Below are 20,238 nucleotides of genomic sequence, written 5' to 3'. Positions count from 1 at the left end.
ACATCCTCCCCGTGTTTGCACGGGTTTCCTTCCGGTTTCCTCCCACAATCCAAAGATGTGCGGGTTAGGTGAATTGGCCATGTTAAAACTGCCCATTGTGTTCCAGGATGCGTAGGTTAGGTGCGTTAGTCTGGAGTAAATGTAAAGCAGTAGGGGAACGGGTCTGACTGGATCAGTGTAGACTTGTTGGGCCGAAAGGTCTGGCTCCACACTGTAGGGATTCTATATTCTCTCTCCAGCACTGAAGTGATCTCTTTATTAGAGTCATAGAGCTGTACAGCATGGAAACAGACCCTTCGGTCCAACTCATACATGCCGACAAGATATCCCAACCCAGAGTTTGGGAGAAGATTTGTAGCTTGGGTGCTCATTGTTGTTGTGGTTCTGTTCGCCGAGCTGGGAATTTGTGTTGCAGACATTTCGTCCCCTGTCTAGGTGACATCCTCAGTGCTTGGGAGCCTCCTGTGAAACGCTTCTGTGATGTTTCCTCCTAGGAAATTCCTAGAGGCATGGCACTCATCCACAGGTTCAATCAATAAGCACATCGACCTGGACCCAATATACCGACCACTGCAGCGGACAGCTGGAACTGACAACCAGAGCGGCAGATACAAACCACTATAAATGCCAGAGGTAACATCACAGAAGCGCTTCACAGGAGGCTCCCAAGCACTGAGGATGTCACCTAGACAGGGGACGAAATGTCTGCAACACAAATTCCCAGCTCGGAGAACAGAACCACAACAGTCCCAACCCAATCTAATCCCACCTGCCAGCACCCAGCCCATATCCCTTTGCCACCCCTCCTTTCCTTTCTTCCTAATCTTTCCACATTTCCACACGTAGCACAGCAACTCTTTATTACTTTCCCTCTTCCTGTGCCTTCATCTAATAAATTGCTATTTCCTATTCTATTGCTTTCTACCTCAGCCAATTCTCTGTCCATCTTGATGTTACAGATCATTGTATAACTAACTACTTACCACCATCTTAAACCAAAGGTAACTCATTATAGAAGTAGACTAAGTCTAAACTCATTACTTATCTACAAAATTGAAGAGCTAAGTGTAAACAATTTCTCTGGTTGAAGGTTTGTTTGGCAGAGAAAATCTCATTATCTCAAGTAATAGCCATGCTCAACACATTCCCCCTCCGTCCCAACAAATTAAAAGCCCAAGTAATTAATTCAAGCAAAGAGGTCAGCCATAGAATCAGCAAGGCAATAACTGGAATCAGCAAATGAAATACAGAAGTTGAACAAGCTGACATTATAAGTGCCATCTTTAATAGTACAGTACACTGCAAATCCACAGCTGCAAGTGTGAGAATGGGTGGGTTGTGAAATGCAAGCAACTGTTGCAGTACTGACTAAAATAAGTAAATGAAAAATCCTTATACGGTATGACTAAAGGATGGAAGCTGCCTTACTAGCAACACATCCAAAAATAAAATACGGGCAAAAAGTTTATGCAAATTCATTTTTGCGAATAATCATTTTTCAATAAACATTTTCCCAGTTAACAGCTGCCCACTGTTGTTTCCAGTTGGTGAAATGAAAAGGTAGTGAGGGAGTTGATTCAGTCAGTCAATCTCCATGACCTTGTTTGCGAACAACAGTCATCAATTACTCAGAAGTACTGCCTATAAACAAGATTATATTCATACAACGAAAATGTATCAGCAGAGATTCTTTACTCAGCAATTCCACCTGCTCAGCCAGCCTACAGTCTCAACTATTAACAATACTCATCATCTAGAAAATGTGTGTTGAAATTGCTATTAGCTAGCACAGGAGACCCTCTAGAATGCTCAGAATTAAGCTATTATCAAACCAAATAGCAACTCCAGAATCTCTCTCTTATTCTGTTCCAGTAACTGAAATTCCCACATATCAACAGGAAGTATATTCTCATAATTTGCATTCTGTACCTACCTTTAAAAGACATATAGCATTGTCAGATGTGCGAGTTTACCTTTCATGGATTAAAATATCAGTGCAGACACCATGTTTTATAGAACAAAGTAAATCGCAGAAAGACAGAAAAATCAACTCCTTCCATGTATCTAATTATGACAATCAGGATATATAGAAACTCAGCTCAGTTTGGGCTAGTCTATGATGTTCCCCATCTTCATCAGCTCAGTGACTGCACAATAGCTTTGGACAATATCTCTTACACCCTCAATTTTGCTCAAAAGAATACCAAGTTTCACCACATATCTGTCATTCCTGAAGAAGGGCCTGTGCCCGAAACGTCGAATCTCCTGTTCCCTGGATGCTGCCTGACCTGCTGTGCTGTTCCAGCAATAAAGTTTCAACTCACCACATATCTGTCCCTGTATAAGATTAAACATTTGTAACAAGTAATGTCTGCACTTTTGTGGTGCAGTGGTAGTGTCCCTAGCTCTGGGCCAGGAAGCCTAAATTTAGGTCCTAGTTGTTGCAGTGATGTGTAATGAAATCTCTGACAGGTTGATTAGAAAATATCTGGAGATAAGGTTCTTTTAAACCACTTGGGCAAAGTCAGAGATCGTAGAATCCCTTATGGAAGCAAGCCATTCAATCCAGCGAGTCCACACCGATCCTCCAAAAAGCATGCCACCCAGACCCACCTGACTTCTCCATCTCCTGATGCTGCCTGGCTCGCTGTGTTCTTCCAGCCTCCTGCTTGTCTACCCTATCCCTATAACCCTTCATTTCCCACGGAAAATCCACAGAGCCTGCATATCTCTGGACACAATGGTAAACTTTAGCACAGCTAATCCAACTAACCTGCACATCTTTGGACTGTGGGAAGAAGCCCACGCAGACATGGGGAGAATGTGCAAACTCCGTAGAGACAGTCACCAGTTGGAATCAAACCTGGGCCCTGGCGTTGTGAGGCAGCAATCCTACCCATTGAGCCACCCCATATTTTATTTTTATTTTAGCACTGAAAAGAACATTGCTCCAAATTGTTGATATCAGTAGCCACATCTTTTACTATCCTGAGAGTGTGAAGAATTATCCACAAAGTGCAGGACTGAAATCACGTGTATAGAATCACAGGATTTTACAGAACAGAAGGCCATTTGATCCATTGTGTCTGCATCAGCTCCTGAAAGAGCTACCTACCTAGTCGCATTCTCCAGCTCTATCTCCACAGCCCTCTACATTCATCACTTTCAAATATATATATAGCTCTATTTTCAATCCTCCTATGGTATCCGGCTCCACCATTCTCCCAGAGAGTGCGTTCTAAATCCTAACTCTTTACTCTGATTAAAGAGGTTTCTCCTTATCTTGATCCCTGGTCACTGTAATCTAGACTAGGTAGAGGCGGCAAAATCCCTTCCCTGTAGAAATTTAGTGAACCAGCTAAACTGTTAAAAACAATCCAGAAACTTTTATTTATTGGTGCTAGCCCAAAATTATCAAATTTATTGCCCCAATAGGATTTGGGATTTTTGGATTATTCATCCATTATCACAACCATTAGAGCAACAAACCAGGTCAGGATTATTATATGAGGACATTTGTGGAAACTGCACCTGTATTCCCTAGAGATTAGGCACATAAGGCAATCTATCTCACTGATTAAGAGGCACTGAGATAGGATGAGAAAGTGACATTAACAAGATAATCAGCCACGATACAGAATGCATGGTGGGCTTGTTGGATTCTTAGAATTATAGAATCCCTACAGCATGGAAACAGGCCCTTCGGCCTGACAAGTCCTCACTGACTCTCCAAAGAGTATCCCACCCAAACCCATTCCCCATTACTCTACATTTACCCCCAACCTACACATCCTGAACACTATGGGCAATTTAGCATGGCCAATTCACCTAACGTGCATACCTTTGGATTATGGGAGGAAACCGGAGCACCCTAAGGAAACCCTCACAGACACAGGGAAAATGTGCAAACTCCACACAGTCACCCAAGGCTGGAATCGAACCTGGGCCCCTGGCGCTGTGAGGCCGCAGTGCTAACCACTGAGCCATTGAATGGTCTAATTCCGTTCCTAGATTCCAACATATTATTCTATCTTCTCTGTCAATTGCACAGAATGTCATCTCTGCTTCACGTATCAATCACTTGGTTTCACTAAGGCATGCAAAACAAACAGCACTGTAATAGACAGTACTTCGGAGTTATTCAATGTGGTGGCTCCCCTCAGGGTGAAAACACCATGAAGCCCACTGAACCTTCCACAACTCAAAGTTGCAATATGAGTGAATGTCATTGAAAATTTTGAACCAAAAAGCATTCCCCAAAGCCTTGCCTTCTTCCTACAATTTACAGTTTTAAATCTCAAATCGCAATCTTACATGTCTTTATGTACATCATACCATTGCACACAACAATTAATCTATGAAAACATCTAAGGCCCAATGCAAATATGCTGAAATTTCTTGCTGACATCCGTCAACTTGCAGAACTCAAAGCAGGCTCTATTTAAAAAAAACAGCAAACTGCGAGAAAATACCACTGTATTCATAAAGTTGATAATTACCTTGAGCATCCTGTTCAGCTTCCAGAAGCCTTCGAGCCAAAAGTCTATTCCTGAGATTGCGTCGTACCCTTGGTGCACCTGCTGGACGATCTTCATTAACAGGTCGAGGTCTTCCAACAGCAGCCACTACATTTCGCTGTTGGTTCTGATCTGCTGAGGTAACAAAGAAACAAACAGAAATCTTTAAAATTTGTTTACCATTTGCATCATACATTCTCAAACTGTACCGGCAAAATAAGAGTGATGAATCATCAGAATCTATTTTGCCAAGAGATCAAAATTCAAAACAAAATCAATAGTTCATGAGTCAAACAATTCTAGACATTGAAAACTGATTTTTGTTGAAGGATATTTACAGGAGACACAAAAAGACTGGTGTTTGACACTACAGGGGCCACTAACACACCAGTAATTTGGATTATCTTGAAACAGTGAAAAGTTAACATGATAGATAATTAAAATACTATATTTTGTGATGAGCATTTTCCAAAGTTATTCTTATGATCAAGACTGATGGATAACCCAAAAGAAACATATTGAATTCTGAAGAAAAGTCAAAGGCTTGACATGTTAACTCTGCTCCTCTATCTACAGATGCAGCAGTCAGCTGAGTATTTCCAACTTTTCTTTCAAATAACTAGCATGTTGCACTAATCAGAAACCATCCTAATATTTTTGTCTAAGCCACGAGTGTCAACTGTTCTCACATTTCTCATAACTGAACATTTCACAATTATTCCAAAAATCACTCAAATGACACTAATTCATGAAACCTTTTCAATTTACATCGCGAACAGGAAAGTGTCCAATAAATACTATTCTCTGGGGTATACAATAAAAAGTGTTGAGAGAAAACCATGCTTTATTCAAAATGAAAGGGTGAAATAAAGAGACAATGCTTGGATCTGTGTACAGTTATGAAAATACTGAAAAGACGCCTGAAACAGGGGCTATTTTTCTGACAAAATGGCCATGACCAATGGAAATCCAAAGTAAAATCCAGTGGCCGGTGAAACGAAAGTTCTGCTTTTCCATTAAAGGGATTTTGTAAATGTGAGTTTTCAGTGTCAGAGAATTATGCTTTGGGACTTTGACCCCATGTTCTCTCTAAAACCAACCCTTTGACCAAGCTTTGCATGTTCCCACGCCCCCTCCAAAACTCAAACACTTGGCTTTGTATCAAATTCTAACATCACTGTGCAATGCCTTGGGATAGCTTTCTATATAAGTGTTTGGTAATGACAACATGTAAATATTCACTCAAAGTACAAACTTTTGTATATAAAATGAACTGTGCTTCACAATTTGGAGATGCCGGTGTTGAACTGGGGTGTACAAAGTTAAAAATCACACAACACCAGGTTATAGTCCAACAGGTTTAATTGGAAGCACACTAGCTTTCGGAGCGACGCTCCTTCATCAGGTGGTAGTGCCTGATGAAGGAGCGTTGCTCCGAAAGCTAGTGCTTCCAATTAAATCTGTTGGACTATAACCTGGTGTTGTGTGATTTTTAACTTTGTGCTTCACAATGCAATTGAAAATGTTTGATACAAAGGCATTTTTTTTAATGATAACACAAGATATCAATGCATATTCCCATTCAATACATGAGAAATAAGATAAGCTGACAGCACAAAGCTACAGTACTGCACACCTTTGTGGCTATGACTGAGACTTGGCTGAGGGATGGATAGTTCATCAACTTCACCAACACATAAATCGCATCATCCTCCGCTATTTCCGCCACCTATAAACGGACCCCATCACCAGAGATATATTCCCCTCCCCATCCTTATCCGCTTTCTGTAAAGACCGTTCCCGCCGTGACTACCTGGTCAGGTCCACACCCCACCCCCCAACAGCCCACCCTCCCCTCCTGGCACCTTCCCCTGCCACCGCCAGAATTGCAAAACCTGTGCCCACACCTCCCCCCTCACCTCAATCCAAAGCCTCAAAGGAGCCTTCCATATCCATCAAAATTTCACCTGCACTTCCAAACGTCATTTACTGCACCCGTTGCTCCTGATGCAGTCTCCTCTACATTGGGGAGACAGGACACCAACTCGCATAGCGCTTCAGAGAACATCTCTGGGACACCCATACCACCCATGCCTTGCTGAAATCCATATACAGCACATAAACCGATTTACTCTCATCTACCTGTTTGGTCACTTTGTCAAAAAACTCAATAAGATTCGTTAGGCACGACCTACCCTTCACAAATCCGTGCTGACTGTCCCTGATCAGATTATTCTTTTCTAGATGGTTATAAATCCTATCTCTTATAACATTTTCCAATACTTTACCAACAACTGAAGTGAGACTCACTGGTCTTAAGTTACCAGGGTTGTCTCTACTACCCTTTTTGAACAAGGGAATCACATTTGCTATCCTCCAGTCCTCAGGCACTATTCCTGTAGACAATGATGATTTGAAGATCGAAGATCAAAGCCAAAGGCTTGGCAATCTCTTCCCTTGCTTCCCAGAGGATCCTAGGATAGATCCCATCAGCCCAGGGGACTTGTCTATTTTCACACTCTGCAGTATTTCTAATACCTCTTCCTTGTGAACCTTAATCTCTTCTAGTCTAGATGCAAGTATCTCTGTATCTTCCTTGCCAACATTTTCATTTTCCATAGTGAACACTGTCAAAAAATATTTATTTAGTGCTTCCCCTATCTACTCTGACTCCACACACAACTTCCCACTATTATCCTTGATTGGCCCTAATTAAGCTCTTGTCATTCTTTTATTCCTGACATACCTATAGAAAGCCTTAGGGTTAACCCTGATCCTATCCACCAACAACTTCTCATGTCTCCTCCTGGCTCCTCTGAGCTCTCTTTTTAGGTCATTCTATGCAATGCATCTTGTAGATAGTACACACTGCTGCTGAGCGTCAGTGGTGAAGAAAATGAATGCTTCTGGATGGTGGTGCCAATTAAGTGGGCTGCTGTGTCCTGGATGGTGTCTAGCTTCTTGAGTAGTGTTGGAGGTGCACCATCCAGGCAAGTGAGGAGTATTCCATTACACACCTGATTAATGCCTTTGGGGAGGCTTTGGGGAGTCAGGAGGTGAGTTACTAGCTGTACTCAGCCTTATGTTTTGCACTGATGTGCTGGGGTTCCCCATTATCAAGGATGGGAAAATTTGTCCAACACCATTTTTGGCTGGATGGGGAAGGACTGCAGCGTTTAGATCTGATACGTTAGTTGGGGTTCACTTTGCTCTTTCACTTGCTGCTTATGCTTTTGGGTTGTGCTATAAACATCTGAGTCTATGAGTCTAATTAAATAACAACAGACAGCAGCAGAGGAAACCATCAGAAACTGAATTAATCCAAATGATTCTTAATATTTATTCAGTGCAAGCTACTGTTTCGATTTCTGCTTCTAAAAGAATCCCTTCCACCCAGCAAATTCTCATATGTGCAACATGCTATATCCAAAAAGGTCTCCCAAACTCCCATGTCATTCTTTGGATGATTGCATGTTCACGCCCTATAGTTACCTCCTAACTGATCTAGGGAAATTGTATTTTTTCCCCAATTTGATGTAAAGAAAATTATTTAACACTAAGTTTTTTTTCAAGTAAAATGTTATTACTTTGGTTGCATAATGAAAGCCATTTATTGCTGGTATATATTCTTCTGAATCCTCTCTATGGTCGATTCTAAAGGCACCAAAACTGCAGATCACATTCTAGTATAGTCAAACTATATATCTGCAGAGAGAAATGTTAGTTTATATTCTTTCACAATGACAAGGATGTGCACTACAAGATGAATGGAAATGTATGGTCATTACCAATCCCTCCACAGACCTCGATGGTAACATAAAAGCATTTTAAAATGAGATGACACTGTCTTACAGCCCACTACCGAAACCAGGGGAGAAATGTACAATTGTCAATATATAAGTGGAAATAAGCACAAGTCACTGAGTTAAAACTGCAGGCCAGATGGCAAAAATATTTTGATGTTTAGATTAGATTAGATTACTTTACACTGTGGAAACAGGCCCTTCAGCCCAACAAGTCCACACCGACCCGCCGAAGCGCAAACCACCCATACCCCTACATTTACCCCTTACCTAACACTACGGACAATTTAGCATGGCCAATTCACCTGACCTGCACATCTTTGGACTGTGGGTGGAAACCGGAGCACTCGGAGGAAACCCACGCAGACACGGGGAGAACATGCAAACTCCACACAGTCAGTCGCCTGAGGTGGGAATTGAACCCAGGTCTCTGGTGCTGTGAGGCAGCAGTGCTAACCACTGTGCCACCGTGCTGCCCTAAAGGCTTGTCTTAGTGACTAATCACTGGCCTGAAATTTTAATTTTATGTCCTATCTCCATAGATATTGCCTACCCTGCTATACATTTTCATAATTTTGTTTGTATTTTATATTACATGAAACTATTCTTATTTACTGAATCACAAAATTGTTACAGTGTAGGAGGCTACTCAGTCATTATACCTGTGCCTGCTTTCCAAACGGGTATCACAAATTGTCGTATTCTCTGGTCTTCTCCCCTCAAATTCCAATCCATTTCTTTTCAAATTTCTCATGTCAGTAATTTTTTAAAACCCACAATATATTTAAGGTATCGTTTTTGTCGGTGTCCAAAAAAATCTTTTCTTCTTGAAAAATTGTCCAGGTGGGTGGGGGGATGTGGTCAACTGATTTGGAGGGGTGCAAGAAAAAGCATTGCAAGTAAGAAATTCTTTGAATACTTGAAGATTACTACAGAAAGTGTTATTCTTTTATTTCATAGAGAGAGTGGAAGCTTCAATTTGTAACACTGAAGTTTTCAGTATTGTCAGAACCATGGCCTCAACGACCATTTTAAAAGTCTGAAAAGTCTGACGAGTGGCAAGATCAAACATCAACAGAGCATCATAATGGATGTCACAATAAACTTGATGAGGTTTATGGTCAAATGAAATACAAAAATATTTGCCTGAGAAACATTGGTCACTAAGGAAGCAAAGAAATTGACAAAAATCTTCAAATATTACACAAATTTCTACATGTTTAGCTTCTTCAAACCCAGATTCAAACTGCCAAATTACTGATAATACTAGGTCACAAGAGTAGGCCATTCAGCCGCTCAAACCTGTTCCACCATTTAATGGCCTCATTCCATACACGTGCCTTCAGCCCAAATATCTTTGCTTAATAAAGATTAAGATTTAAAATTAACTAATGCAGTTTGTGAGAGTTGCAAACATTTACTGTCCTTTATGTAAAGAGGTGCTTCCTAACATTTTTCCTGAATGGTCTGGGTCTCATTCTCAGACTATGCTCCCTAGATCTTGAATTCCCAGCCAAGGGAAACAGTTTATCTTTACCCTTTTCCTATTAATATTCTGAAGATTTTGATCAGTTAACATCTTAACCTTCTGACTTCAAGAAACTATTAGTTTCTGCAGCAGAGACACTGAAGAACAATTCATATTATTACATAACAAGCCGGGGTCATTATATAGGTCTAATCAGTAGATCTATAGATATATTCCAGCTGGGCTTGTTTGAATCACTTGACAGAGTTTAAGGGGAACTTTCTATAGCTTTTTCTTGGTTCTGTTGTTGCTTTGTTGCACTCGAGTTAGGGGAGGGGAGGAGCCATACGGAAGTGTTTAGCTAAAATGCACTGGCTGCCATGGTGCACAGGACAAGCTCAAAAGCTCAACAAAATGCACCAACTGCTCTTTTCCTGATCATCAATTTCATATTTGGACCGTTAAATAGTGTTTAAAATGTATGCATTCAAAAGACAACATTCTGAAAAAATCTAAAGGCAGCCTTAAAAGTCATCACATTGTTACATTATTTGCTTATGCCATATTTATATTTTGTGGATTTCTTTAATAACAACACTAACTGCCTGCTTCCTGGTTGTCTAGGCCTAATATACAATGAATGGCTGAGGATCCTGGGATTTAATTCATTAGAATTTAGAAAGTTGAGGGGAGATCTAATAGAAACTTACAAGATAATGCATGGCTTAGAAAGGGTGGATGCTGGGAATTTGTTTCCATCAGGCGGGGATACCAGGACCCATCGGCACAGCCTTAGAATTAGAGGGAGTCAATTTAGAACAGACATGAGAAGACAGTTCTTCAGCCAGAGAGTGGTGGGCCTGTGGAATTCACTGCCTCGGAGCGCAGTGGAGGCCGGGACGTTAAATGCCTTCAAGGCAGAGATTGGTAAATTCTTAATCTTGCAAGGAATTAAGGGCTACAGGAAGAGTGCGGGTAAGTGGTGTTGAAATGCCCATCAGCCAAGATTGAATGGTGGAGTGGACTCGATGGGCCGAATGGCCTTACTTCCACTCCTATTTCTTATGGTCTTGATAACACTTACTGGATAGGAATAGCACAAGGAGCTAGAATTAGTTTCCTCTTGCCATTTAAAACAATTTGCAGAAGTTCAATTTTAGGAAAGACCACCATGCATACAAATTGAATAAAATGAAGTAGACAAGCAGGATGCTGGAAGAACACACAAGCCAGGCTTGGAGAATAAAACAACCCCAGCCTATCTAGTCTCTCCTCTGGCTGAATTCCTCCAGCCCAAGCAACATCCTGGTGGATCCTCTCACACCATCTCCAGTGCAATCACATCCATTGTATAGAAGATTGTTACACCCATTCAGTAGAAAGTTTGCATTATTCAAACAACATCCACAATTCATCAAGCACGTTATAGACAATTCATGTTGACGGAATGTGCATTGTATTAGAACGAATGACCTGTAGCTGTAATATTAAGAGGGACATTGGTCTATCTGTCCATAAATTCTTGAAAGGCAGCAGGATAGCAGATAAAAGGTGGCTACTCCATCCAAACTCCATCCAAATTGCCTTTGTCAATCAAGGCACTGAATAGATGATAAAAGTAAATTACTGCAGATGCTGGAATCTGAAATCAAAAAAGAAAAAATGCTGGAAAATCTCAGCAAGTCTGGCAGCATCTGTGAGGAGAGAAAAGAGCTGACGTTCGAGTCTAACTGACCCTTTGTCTAACTGACTTGCTGAGATTTTCCAGCATTTTCTCTTTAGGTCACTGAATAGATGAGCAAGGAGTTTATGATGAAGCTGTATATAACAGTACAGGTCGTTCTGGTATAACGCACGTTTCATTCGTACAAATTACCCATAACACGAGAAATGAATTATGGACATGGTTTGGATAATGCAAACTTTCTACTGAATGTGTATATCGATTTTCTGTAGCAATCTACTATAGTACAATTTTCTATGGCAGTTTTCCAAAGCGTGATTTTCTATAATGCAAGTTGCAGATGTAGGAAATGTTTTGCAATAACAAGAGAATGAGAAGGAAAAGAATTGGGCCCATTAGAGATACAATGGACTGAAGTGATTCCCATGTCAATGAGTCTATAGAAGTTTTTAGAATATGGAATTTGGATGGAGTAGCTCAACTGTTGGAGTAGCTCCAACCAAAGTTGGAGTATTGTGCAGTTCTGGTCATCACACCATAAGGCGGATGTGATTGCACTGGAGATGGTGTGAGAGGATCCATCAGGATGTTGCTTGGGCTGAAACAATTCAGCTAGAAGAGAGACTAGATAGGCTGGGGTTGTTTTATTTTCCAAGCCTGGCTAGCTGGGTTCTTCCAGTATCCTGCTTTGCTTTACTCAGAGCAGAGAAGGCTGGCGGGACAGGTTGGGTGTTGAATGAGATGCACAAAATTCTGAGGGCATAGACAAGGTAGGTAGGGAGAAATCTTTCCCTTTAGTACAGGGGTCAATAACCAAGGGGCTCAGTTTTAAGGTAAGGAGAATAGAAGAAAATGTTTTTCACCAAAAGGGTAACAGGAATCTGGAACTCACTGGTAGAGGCAGGCCCTCAAAACATGCAATACGCTTTTAGATGAGTTTTTTTTTTAAATCACATAGTTTATAAGTCTAACGGACAGGTAGTGGAAAATGGGATTAGAATAAATAGATGCTAGATGACTGGTATGGACATGATGGGCAAAATGACCTTTTTCCATGACATTAAAAACTCAGACTCTACTTAAAGCAAATTATTTGGAATTGCTTTATGAAGTATTTACAGAACTGAAACAGCCCACTGAGACCCAGGCCAGTGCTTCACAGACTCTTCATTTTAGCCAGTTTACCTATCTATTCATTTCTTATTCATGTTGCTCACTTAACTTTTGTTGAATGCATTTAACTTATTCATTTGAGCTACTCCTCCAAATTCCATATTCTAAAAACTTCCATAGACTCATCCATATGGGAATCACTTCGGTCCATTGTATCTCTAATGTGCCCTATTCTTTCTCTCCTTATTCTCTTGTTATTGCAAAACATTTTCCTTTATTCCACCTGCCAACGCTTTTTCATGCACTTAGGGTTTCTTAATTTCCTTTTCAAGGTTCACCCTGCACTTTTAGACTCCTCTAGGGACTGACAAATGAACTCAGTATCTGCCACAAGCTGTTTTCCTGTCATAACCTTTCGTCTTTTGACGTTCAGGGTTCTCCAGTCTTGGTGTGACCTTTTACTTTACAGGAACATATCTGCACTGTACACTCGGTATTTCCTCTTTGAATGTCTCCTGCTGCTCTGATACAGTCTCATTTGCAAGTGACAGCTCCCAGTTGGGCCAAATGCCATCTCAAACTGAGCTTCTCCCCAATTTAGAAATATTATTCATGGCCCAATACCACCCTCTTCCATGACTTTCCTAAATCTAATGGAGTTATAGTCACTATTTCCAAAACACTCCCCAAACCATATGCTTTCCACCTGCCTGTACATTTCTGAAAATTACCTCCAAAACTGCCCCTTTCTTGTTCAGCTTTCTACACACTGCCTAAACATGCCCTGGATGCAACTTAAGAATTTTTCTCCCTCCATGCCTTGCACACTAGCTCTTTCGCAGAAAATATCTGAGTAGTTAAAATCCCCTGTTACTGCCTTGTTATTCTTAAACTTTTGAAACTGATTACATATTTGATCCTCTATCTCTCCCCAACTGTTTGAGGGCCAATGATACAAATTCAATAGCGGTTGTCCCTTAAATATATTTTATTTCTACCATGTGGCCTCATTATTTTGTTTATCTCAGTCAAACAACCAGAATCATCAAACTCTATCACATTAAAGATATTTAGTTTAAGAGTTCTAAAATGTTAATTATCTACGTCAAGTTGTGATATCAGACTTCAAATTTGATAAATCCGTTCTGCTGCCGGTCTGTCTACACCTGGGACTTCACTGCTCCTTTAAACCTCACCACCATCATTCCTGAGACTCTCACAGGTCTGTCTTCAGTCTCTCTGAGTAAAGCATTTCCTCCTGAAATCCCTATCTAGTTGTTTTTTAGGGGTTTTTTTGGAGCAGTCGATGGTGCTCTTGCCTCAGAAATCAAAGATCCAGGTTTGGTTGTACCTCAGAACTTGATGCCAAGGAAAGAAAATTCATAATATAGCCAAGTAGGTTGAGTGTTAACTTCTAAAGACTACCAAGACATGATGATGGCAGGTGGTAAGACAGACTAAGATTCCTGGTCAATAGTGTAATGGACAGAACACTAAAGCCTCCATCGTCACTGGTTGCATACTATAATATGCAAAGTGCCTTTTGCCACAGCAACTCTTCCTTGTTGAGTGACCTGTTAACATTTCATTATAATATACTTACTGTCCCCTTGCTCTTCCTTAAACGATAGTAACTTTTTATGTCAATCCAATTAATCCCCAAAATCTCAAATCTCCATCAGTTCACTCATTGTTCTTACAGAATCATGGAATCCCTAGCGCAGAAAGAGGCCATTCGGCCCAGTGAGTCCACAGTGCCCCTCTGAAAGGCCTCCCACTCAAACCAAGCTCCCTATCCTATCCCCATAATCCTTTATTTACCATAACCAATGCATCTAACCTGAACATCTTTGGCCTTCTTTCAGAAAGAGAGAGTTCAAGGCTATTCAGTCTTTGCAAAAAAGTATAATTTCTTCTCTCAGTTTTGATTTCATTCCATTACATACTTTTGCCCCTCCTTCAGTCCTTTATTTCATAAATCTGTTTTTATTAGAAATCAGAATGGTTCAGTGCTTCAGCTATTATAATCAAGGTTCTAAATAAGTTTCACGTAGAATTTAAAAGGTGGTGACTCTATCGCTCTAGAAATTAAACCATTGCTTTGTTCAAATATCTCCAGCTTTTACTTAATTCAAGTTGCAATTTCCCACTGGGAATGACTGCAATTATGCTTAAATTGCCTCCCACACAAAAAGTTATTAGCAGGAAAAGCCTGTGTGAATCATTGTTTGAAAAAAGCCACCTTTTATGAAAACATGGCTAAAAAGATATTTATTGAGGTTTTCTGTCATGCACTCAAGTTGAATGCAAGAATACCAAATGGAAAAGGATCACAGCATTTATAGCACAGGAGAAAAGGGTGCTGTTTGGTTCACAAGTCGATGCTGGTGGACCATGGTGGTGTCGCAGGAAAGCAACTATAGGCTGATTAAGCCCTGTTGTAATTCAAGAAAAAAGCAAGGCTCAAATACCTTCCATTTCTCTAAGGAGAGAAAACAGATTCCAGCCCATTAACATCTATCACTTCTGGCAAATGTAAAAGAAGCCATGTTAGGAGCTGAACTGACATTTATCAAATGTCTAAGAGCTACATTAACAAGCAAATAACATTCTTTCAATTGTTTATTCATTCAGCAATAAATGAAGCAAAGTATAAAACTAGGGAAGTGTTGCTGCAACAGTACAAGGCATTAGTAAGAGCAGAAAATGTGTTGCTGGAAAAGCGCAGCAGGTCAGGCAGCATCCAAGGAACAGGAGAATCAACGTTTCGGGCATAAGCCCTTCTTCAGGAATTAATAAGAGCACACAATTATGGTGCCCTTACTTGAAGAAGATATAGTTGTATTGAAAGCAGTTTACAGGAGGTTCAAAAGTTTGATTCCAGCTCACCTCATGAAGAGTTAAAAATCACACAACACCAGGTTATAGTCCAACAGGTTTATTTGGAAGCACTAGCTTTCGGAATGCTGCCCCACCTGAAGAAGGAGCAGTGCTCTGAAAGCTAGTGCTTCCAAATAAACCTTTCGGACAATAACCTGGTGTTGTGTGATTTTTAACTTTGTCCACCCCACTCCACCTTATGAAGAGAGGTTGAGCAATTTAGGCCTTTTACTCTCTGGAGTTTAGAAGAAAGAAAGGAGACTAATTTAAGTTTATAAAATGCCGAAGGCAGTTGACAAAGTAGATGTAGAAGGGATATTTTCTCATATGAGGCAATGTAAAATGAGGCAATTTTTTTAGATAAGGAGTAGGTTTATTGTGAGATTTTCAAAAGGTGACACTGAGAACAGTTCAAGATTACTTAACAGTCGATTCTAGACATTGAGGTAGCCAAGGAAGAACATTGCTACCTTCACACTGCTAGTGAGACAATGATACACACAGGCATATGCTGACACACAAGCAAGCTCCATGTTAAACTGCGCTGCCGTTCAGGTGGACTACTGAGAAAGCAATTAACCTGCATTGCTTAGTCGTGGTTCAGGCAGAATTTGATCTTGCTGAACAAGGGCAGTTGTTCAAAACATCAAAAAAAGGGGGGCAGTACCAACTCAGCAAGATGAGCTTTGTGTGCTTGTGGGCAAGTGCTGCAATGTATTTTCCAGAATCCAGGAAAGTATATACTCTGGAAAATAAGCTGACATAGCAGACTGTGACAAGATGTTAAAGCAGTCCATGATGCAGTACTATTTCTTTGTTCATTCTTGCAATCTGGGCATCATTGGCGAGGCCAGAATTTAAATGTCTATCCCTAAATACCTGCAAGGAGGTGGTTGGTGAGCTTAGAGTCATAGAGACGTACAGCACAGAAACACACGCTTCAGTCCAACTTGTTCATGTCGACCAGATATCCGAAGGTAATCTTGTCCCACTTGTCAGCATTTGGCCCACGTCCCTCTAAACCTTAGAACATCGAACAAAGAACATTACAGCGCAGTACAGACCCTTCGGCCCTCGATGTTGTGCAAATCTGTCATACCAATCTGAAGCCCATCTCACCTACACTATTCCATGTACATCCATATGCCTGTCCAATGACGACTGAAATGTACTTAAAGTTGGCAAATCTACTACTGTTGCGGGCAAAGCATTCCATACCCTTACTACTCTCTGAGTAAAGAAACTACCTCTGACATCTGTTCTATATCTATCACCCCTCAATTTAATCTATGCCCCCTCGTGCTTGGCGTCACCATTCTTGGAAAAAGGCTCGCCCTAACCACCCTATCTAACCCTCTGATTATCTTATACGTCTCTATTAAGTCACCTCTCAACCTTCTTCTCTCCAACGAAAACAGCCTCAAGTCCCTCAGCCTTTCCTCGGAAGACCTTCTCTCCATACCAGGCAAAATCCTAGTAAATCTCCTCTGCACCCTTTCCAAAGCTTCCACATCCTTCTTATAATGAGGTGACCAGAACTGTACGCAATACTCCAAGTGCAGCCGCACTAGAGTTTTATTACAGCTGTTGCATAACCTCATGGTTCTGGAACTCGATCCCTCTATTAATAAAAGCTAAAACACTGTATGCCTTCTTAACAACTCTGTCAACCTGGGTGGCAACTTTCAAGGATCTGTGTACCTGGACACAGAGATCTCTCTGCTCATCTACACGACCAAGAATCTCACCATTAGCCCAGTACTTTGCATTCCGGTTATTTCGACCAAAGTGAATCACCTCATACTTGTCCGCATTAAACTCCATTTGACACCTCTTAGCCCAGCTCTGCAGCTTATCGATGTGTCTCTGTAACCTACAACATCCTTCGTCACTATCCACAACTCCACCGATCTTCGTGTCGTCTGCAAATTTACTAACCCACCCTTCTACGCCCTCATCCAGGTAGTTTATAAAAATGACGAACAGCAGTGGACCCAACACCAACCCTTGCATAACACCACTAGTAACTGGACTCCAGAATGAACATTTCCGATCAACCACCACCTTCCGTCTTCTTTCAGCAATTACTGATCCAAACTGCTATATCTCCCACAATCCCATTCCTCCGCATTTTGTACAATAGCCTACTGTGGGGAACCTTATCGAATGCCTTGCTGAAATCCATATACACATCAACCGGTTTACACTCATCTACCTCTTTGGTCACCTTCTCAAAGAACTCAATAAGGTTTGTGAGGCATGACCTACCCTTCACAAAACTGTGCTGACTATCCCTAATCAAATTATTCTTTTCTAGATGATTATAAATCCTATCTCTTATAACCTTTTCCAACACTTTACCAACAACTGAAGGAAGGCTCACTGGTCTATAATTACCAGGGTTGTCTTTATTCTCCTTCTTGAACAGGGGAACCACATTTGCTATCCTCCAGTCCTCTGGCACTATTCCTGTAGACAATGACGATTTAACGATCAATGCCAAAGGCTCAGCAATCTCTTCCCTGGCTTCCCAGAGGCTCCTAGGATAAATCTCCTTCGGCCCAGGGGACCTATCTATTTTCACACTCTGCAGGATTTCTAATACCTCTTCCTTGTGAACCTCAATCCCACCTAGTCCAGTAGCCTGTATCGGAGTATTTTCCTCGACAACATTGTCGTTTCCTAGAGTGAATACTGTGGAAAAATATTAATTTAGTGCTTCCCCTATCTCCTCTGATTCCACACAACTTCCCACTATTATCCTTGATTGGCCCAAATCTTACTCTCGCTATTCTTTTATTCCTTAAATACCTATAGAAAACCTTAGGGTTTACCCTGATCCTATCCGCCAACAACTTCTCATGTCTCCTCCTGGCTCTTCTGAGCTCTCTCTAGGTCTTTCCTGGCTACCTTGTAATCCTCAAGCACCCTAACTGAGCCTTCACATCTCATCCTAACATAAGCCTTCTTCTTCCTCTTGACCAGAGATTCCACTTCCTTTGTAAACCACGGCTCCTGCGCTCCACAGCTTCCTCCCTGCCGGACAGGTACATACTTATCGAGGACACATAGAAGGTTTTCCTTGAATAAGCTCCACATTTCTAATGTGCCTGTCCCCTGCAGTTTCTTTCCCCATCCTGTGCTTCCTAAATCTTGCCTAATCGCATCATAATTGCCTTTCTCCCAGCTGTAACTCTTGCCCAGTGGTATACACCTATCCCTTTCTATCACTAAAGTAAACATAACAATATTGTGATCACTATCACCAAAGTGCTCACCTTCTTCCAAGTCTAGCACCTGGCCGGGCTCATTACCCAGTACCAAATCTAATGTGGCTTCGCTCCTTGTTGGCCGGTCTACATACTGTGTCAGGAAGCCCTCCTGCACACACTGGACAAAAACTGACCCATCTATAGTACTCATACTATAGTATTCCCAGTCAATATTTGGAAAGTTGAAGTCCCCCATGACAACTACCCTGTCTCTCTCACTCCTATCGAGAATCATCTTTGCTATCCTTTCCTCTACATCTCTGGAACTATTTGGAGGCCTATAGAAAACTCCCAACAGGGTGACCTCTCCTTTCCTGTTTCTAACCTCAGCCCATACTACCTCAGTTGACGAGTCCCCAAACATTCTTTCTGCAGCTGTAATACTGTCCTTGACCAACAATGCCACACCTCTCCCTCTTTTACCATCTTCTCTGTTCTTACTGAAACATCTAAATCCTGGAACCTGCAACAACCATTCCTGTCCCTGCTCTATCCATGTCTCCGAAATGGCCACAACATCGAAGTCCCAGGTACCTACCCATGCTGCAAGTTCACCAACCTTATTCCGGATGCTCCTGGTGTTGAAGTAGACACACTTCAAACCAACTTCTTGCTTGCCGGTGCCATCTTGCGTCCCTGAAACTTGATTTCGGACCTCCCTACTCTCAACCTTTTCTATACTCGAACTACAATTTTGGTTCCCATCCCCCTGCTGGATTAGTTTAAACCCACCCCAATAACTTTTGTGAATTTCCCCCCCAGGATATTGGTATCCCTCTGGTTCAGATGAAGACCATCCTGCTTGTAGAGGTCCAACCTACCCCAGAAAGAGCCCCAATTATTCAAGAATCCAAAACCCTCCCTCCAGCACCATCCCTGCAGCCACGTGTTCAACTCCTCTCTCTTGCTATTCCTTGCCTCACTAGCACATAGCACAGGCAACAAACCAGAGACAACAACTCTGTTCGTCCTAGCTCTAAGCTTCCATCCTAGCTCCCTGAATTTCTGCCTTAAATCCCCATCTCTCTTCCAACCTATGTTGTTGGTGACTATGTGGACCACAACTTGGGCTGCTCCCCCTCCCCCTTAAGGATCCCAAAAACAGGATCAGAGACATCACGAACCCTGGCCCCTGGGAGGCAACACACCAACCGTGAGTCTCTCTCGTCCCCACAGAACCTCCTATCTGTCCCCCTAACTATGGAGTCCCCAATGACTACTGCTCTGCTCCTCTTCCCCTTCCCTTCTGAGCAGCAGGGACAGACTCTGTGCCAGAGCCCTGTGCCCCATTGCTTTCCCCTGGTCAGTCGTGCCTACCCAACAGTATCCAAAACGGTATACTTATTGTTGAGGGAAATGGCCACAGGGGATCCTTGCACTGCCTGCCGGTTCCCTTTCCATTCCCTGACTGTAACCCATCTGCCTTTTTCTTATACCTGAGTGACTACCTTCCTGTAACTCCTCTCAATAACCCCCTCTGTCTCCCGAAAGATCCGAAGTT

The 20,238-nt window shown here is 41.7% G+C and overlaps 1 protein-coding gene across 2 annotated transcripts in view; it reads right to left on the bottom strand.

Annotated features, from left to right (window-relative positions):
* The window catches only part of ddrgk1 (DDRGK domain containing 1), a 101,165-nt gene that overhangs the window by 37,053 nt on the left and 43,874 nt on the right, over positions 1 to 20,238 (bottom strand). Inside the window, exon 2 of one of the 2 annotated variants that reach the window (XM_087991351.1) lies at positions 4,500 to 4,652. In XM_087991351.1, the coding sequence (XP_087847477.1) occupies positions 4,500 to 4,652 (153 nt within the window). The remainder of the gene's footprint in view (positions 1 to 4,499; positions 4,653 to 20,238) is intronic. The other variant, XM_087991353.1, reaches the window with a different exon arrangement.

Source organism: Chiloscyllium plagiosum, unplaced genomic scaffold (assembly GCF_037043375.1).
Source record: "Chiloscyllium plagiosum isolate Xiang-an unplaced genomic scaffold, Cpla_swu_hap1 HiC_scaffold_1, whole genome shotgun sequence".
NCBI lineage: Eukaryota > Metazoa > Chordata > Chondrichthyes > Orectolobiformes > Hemiscylliidae > Chiloscyllium > Chiloscyllium plagiosum.
Note: the sequence above shows the minus strand (reverse complement) of the source record. Positions and strands in the feature narration are given on the sequence as shown.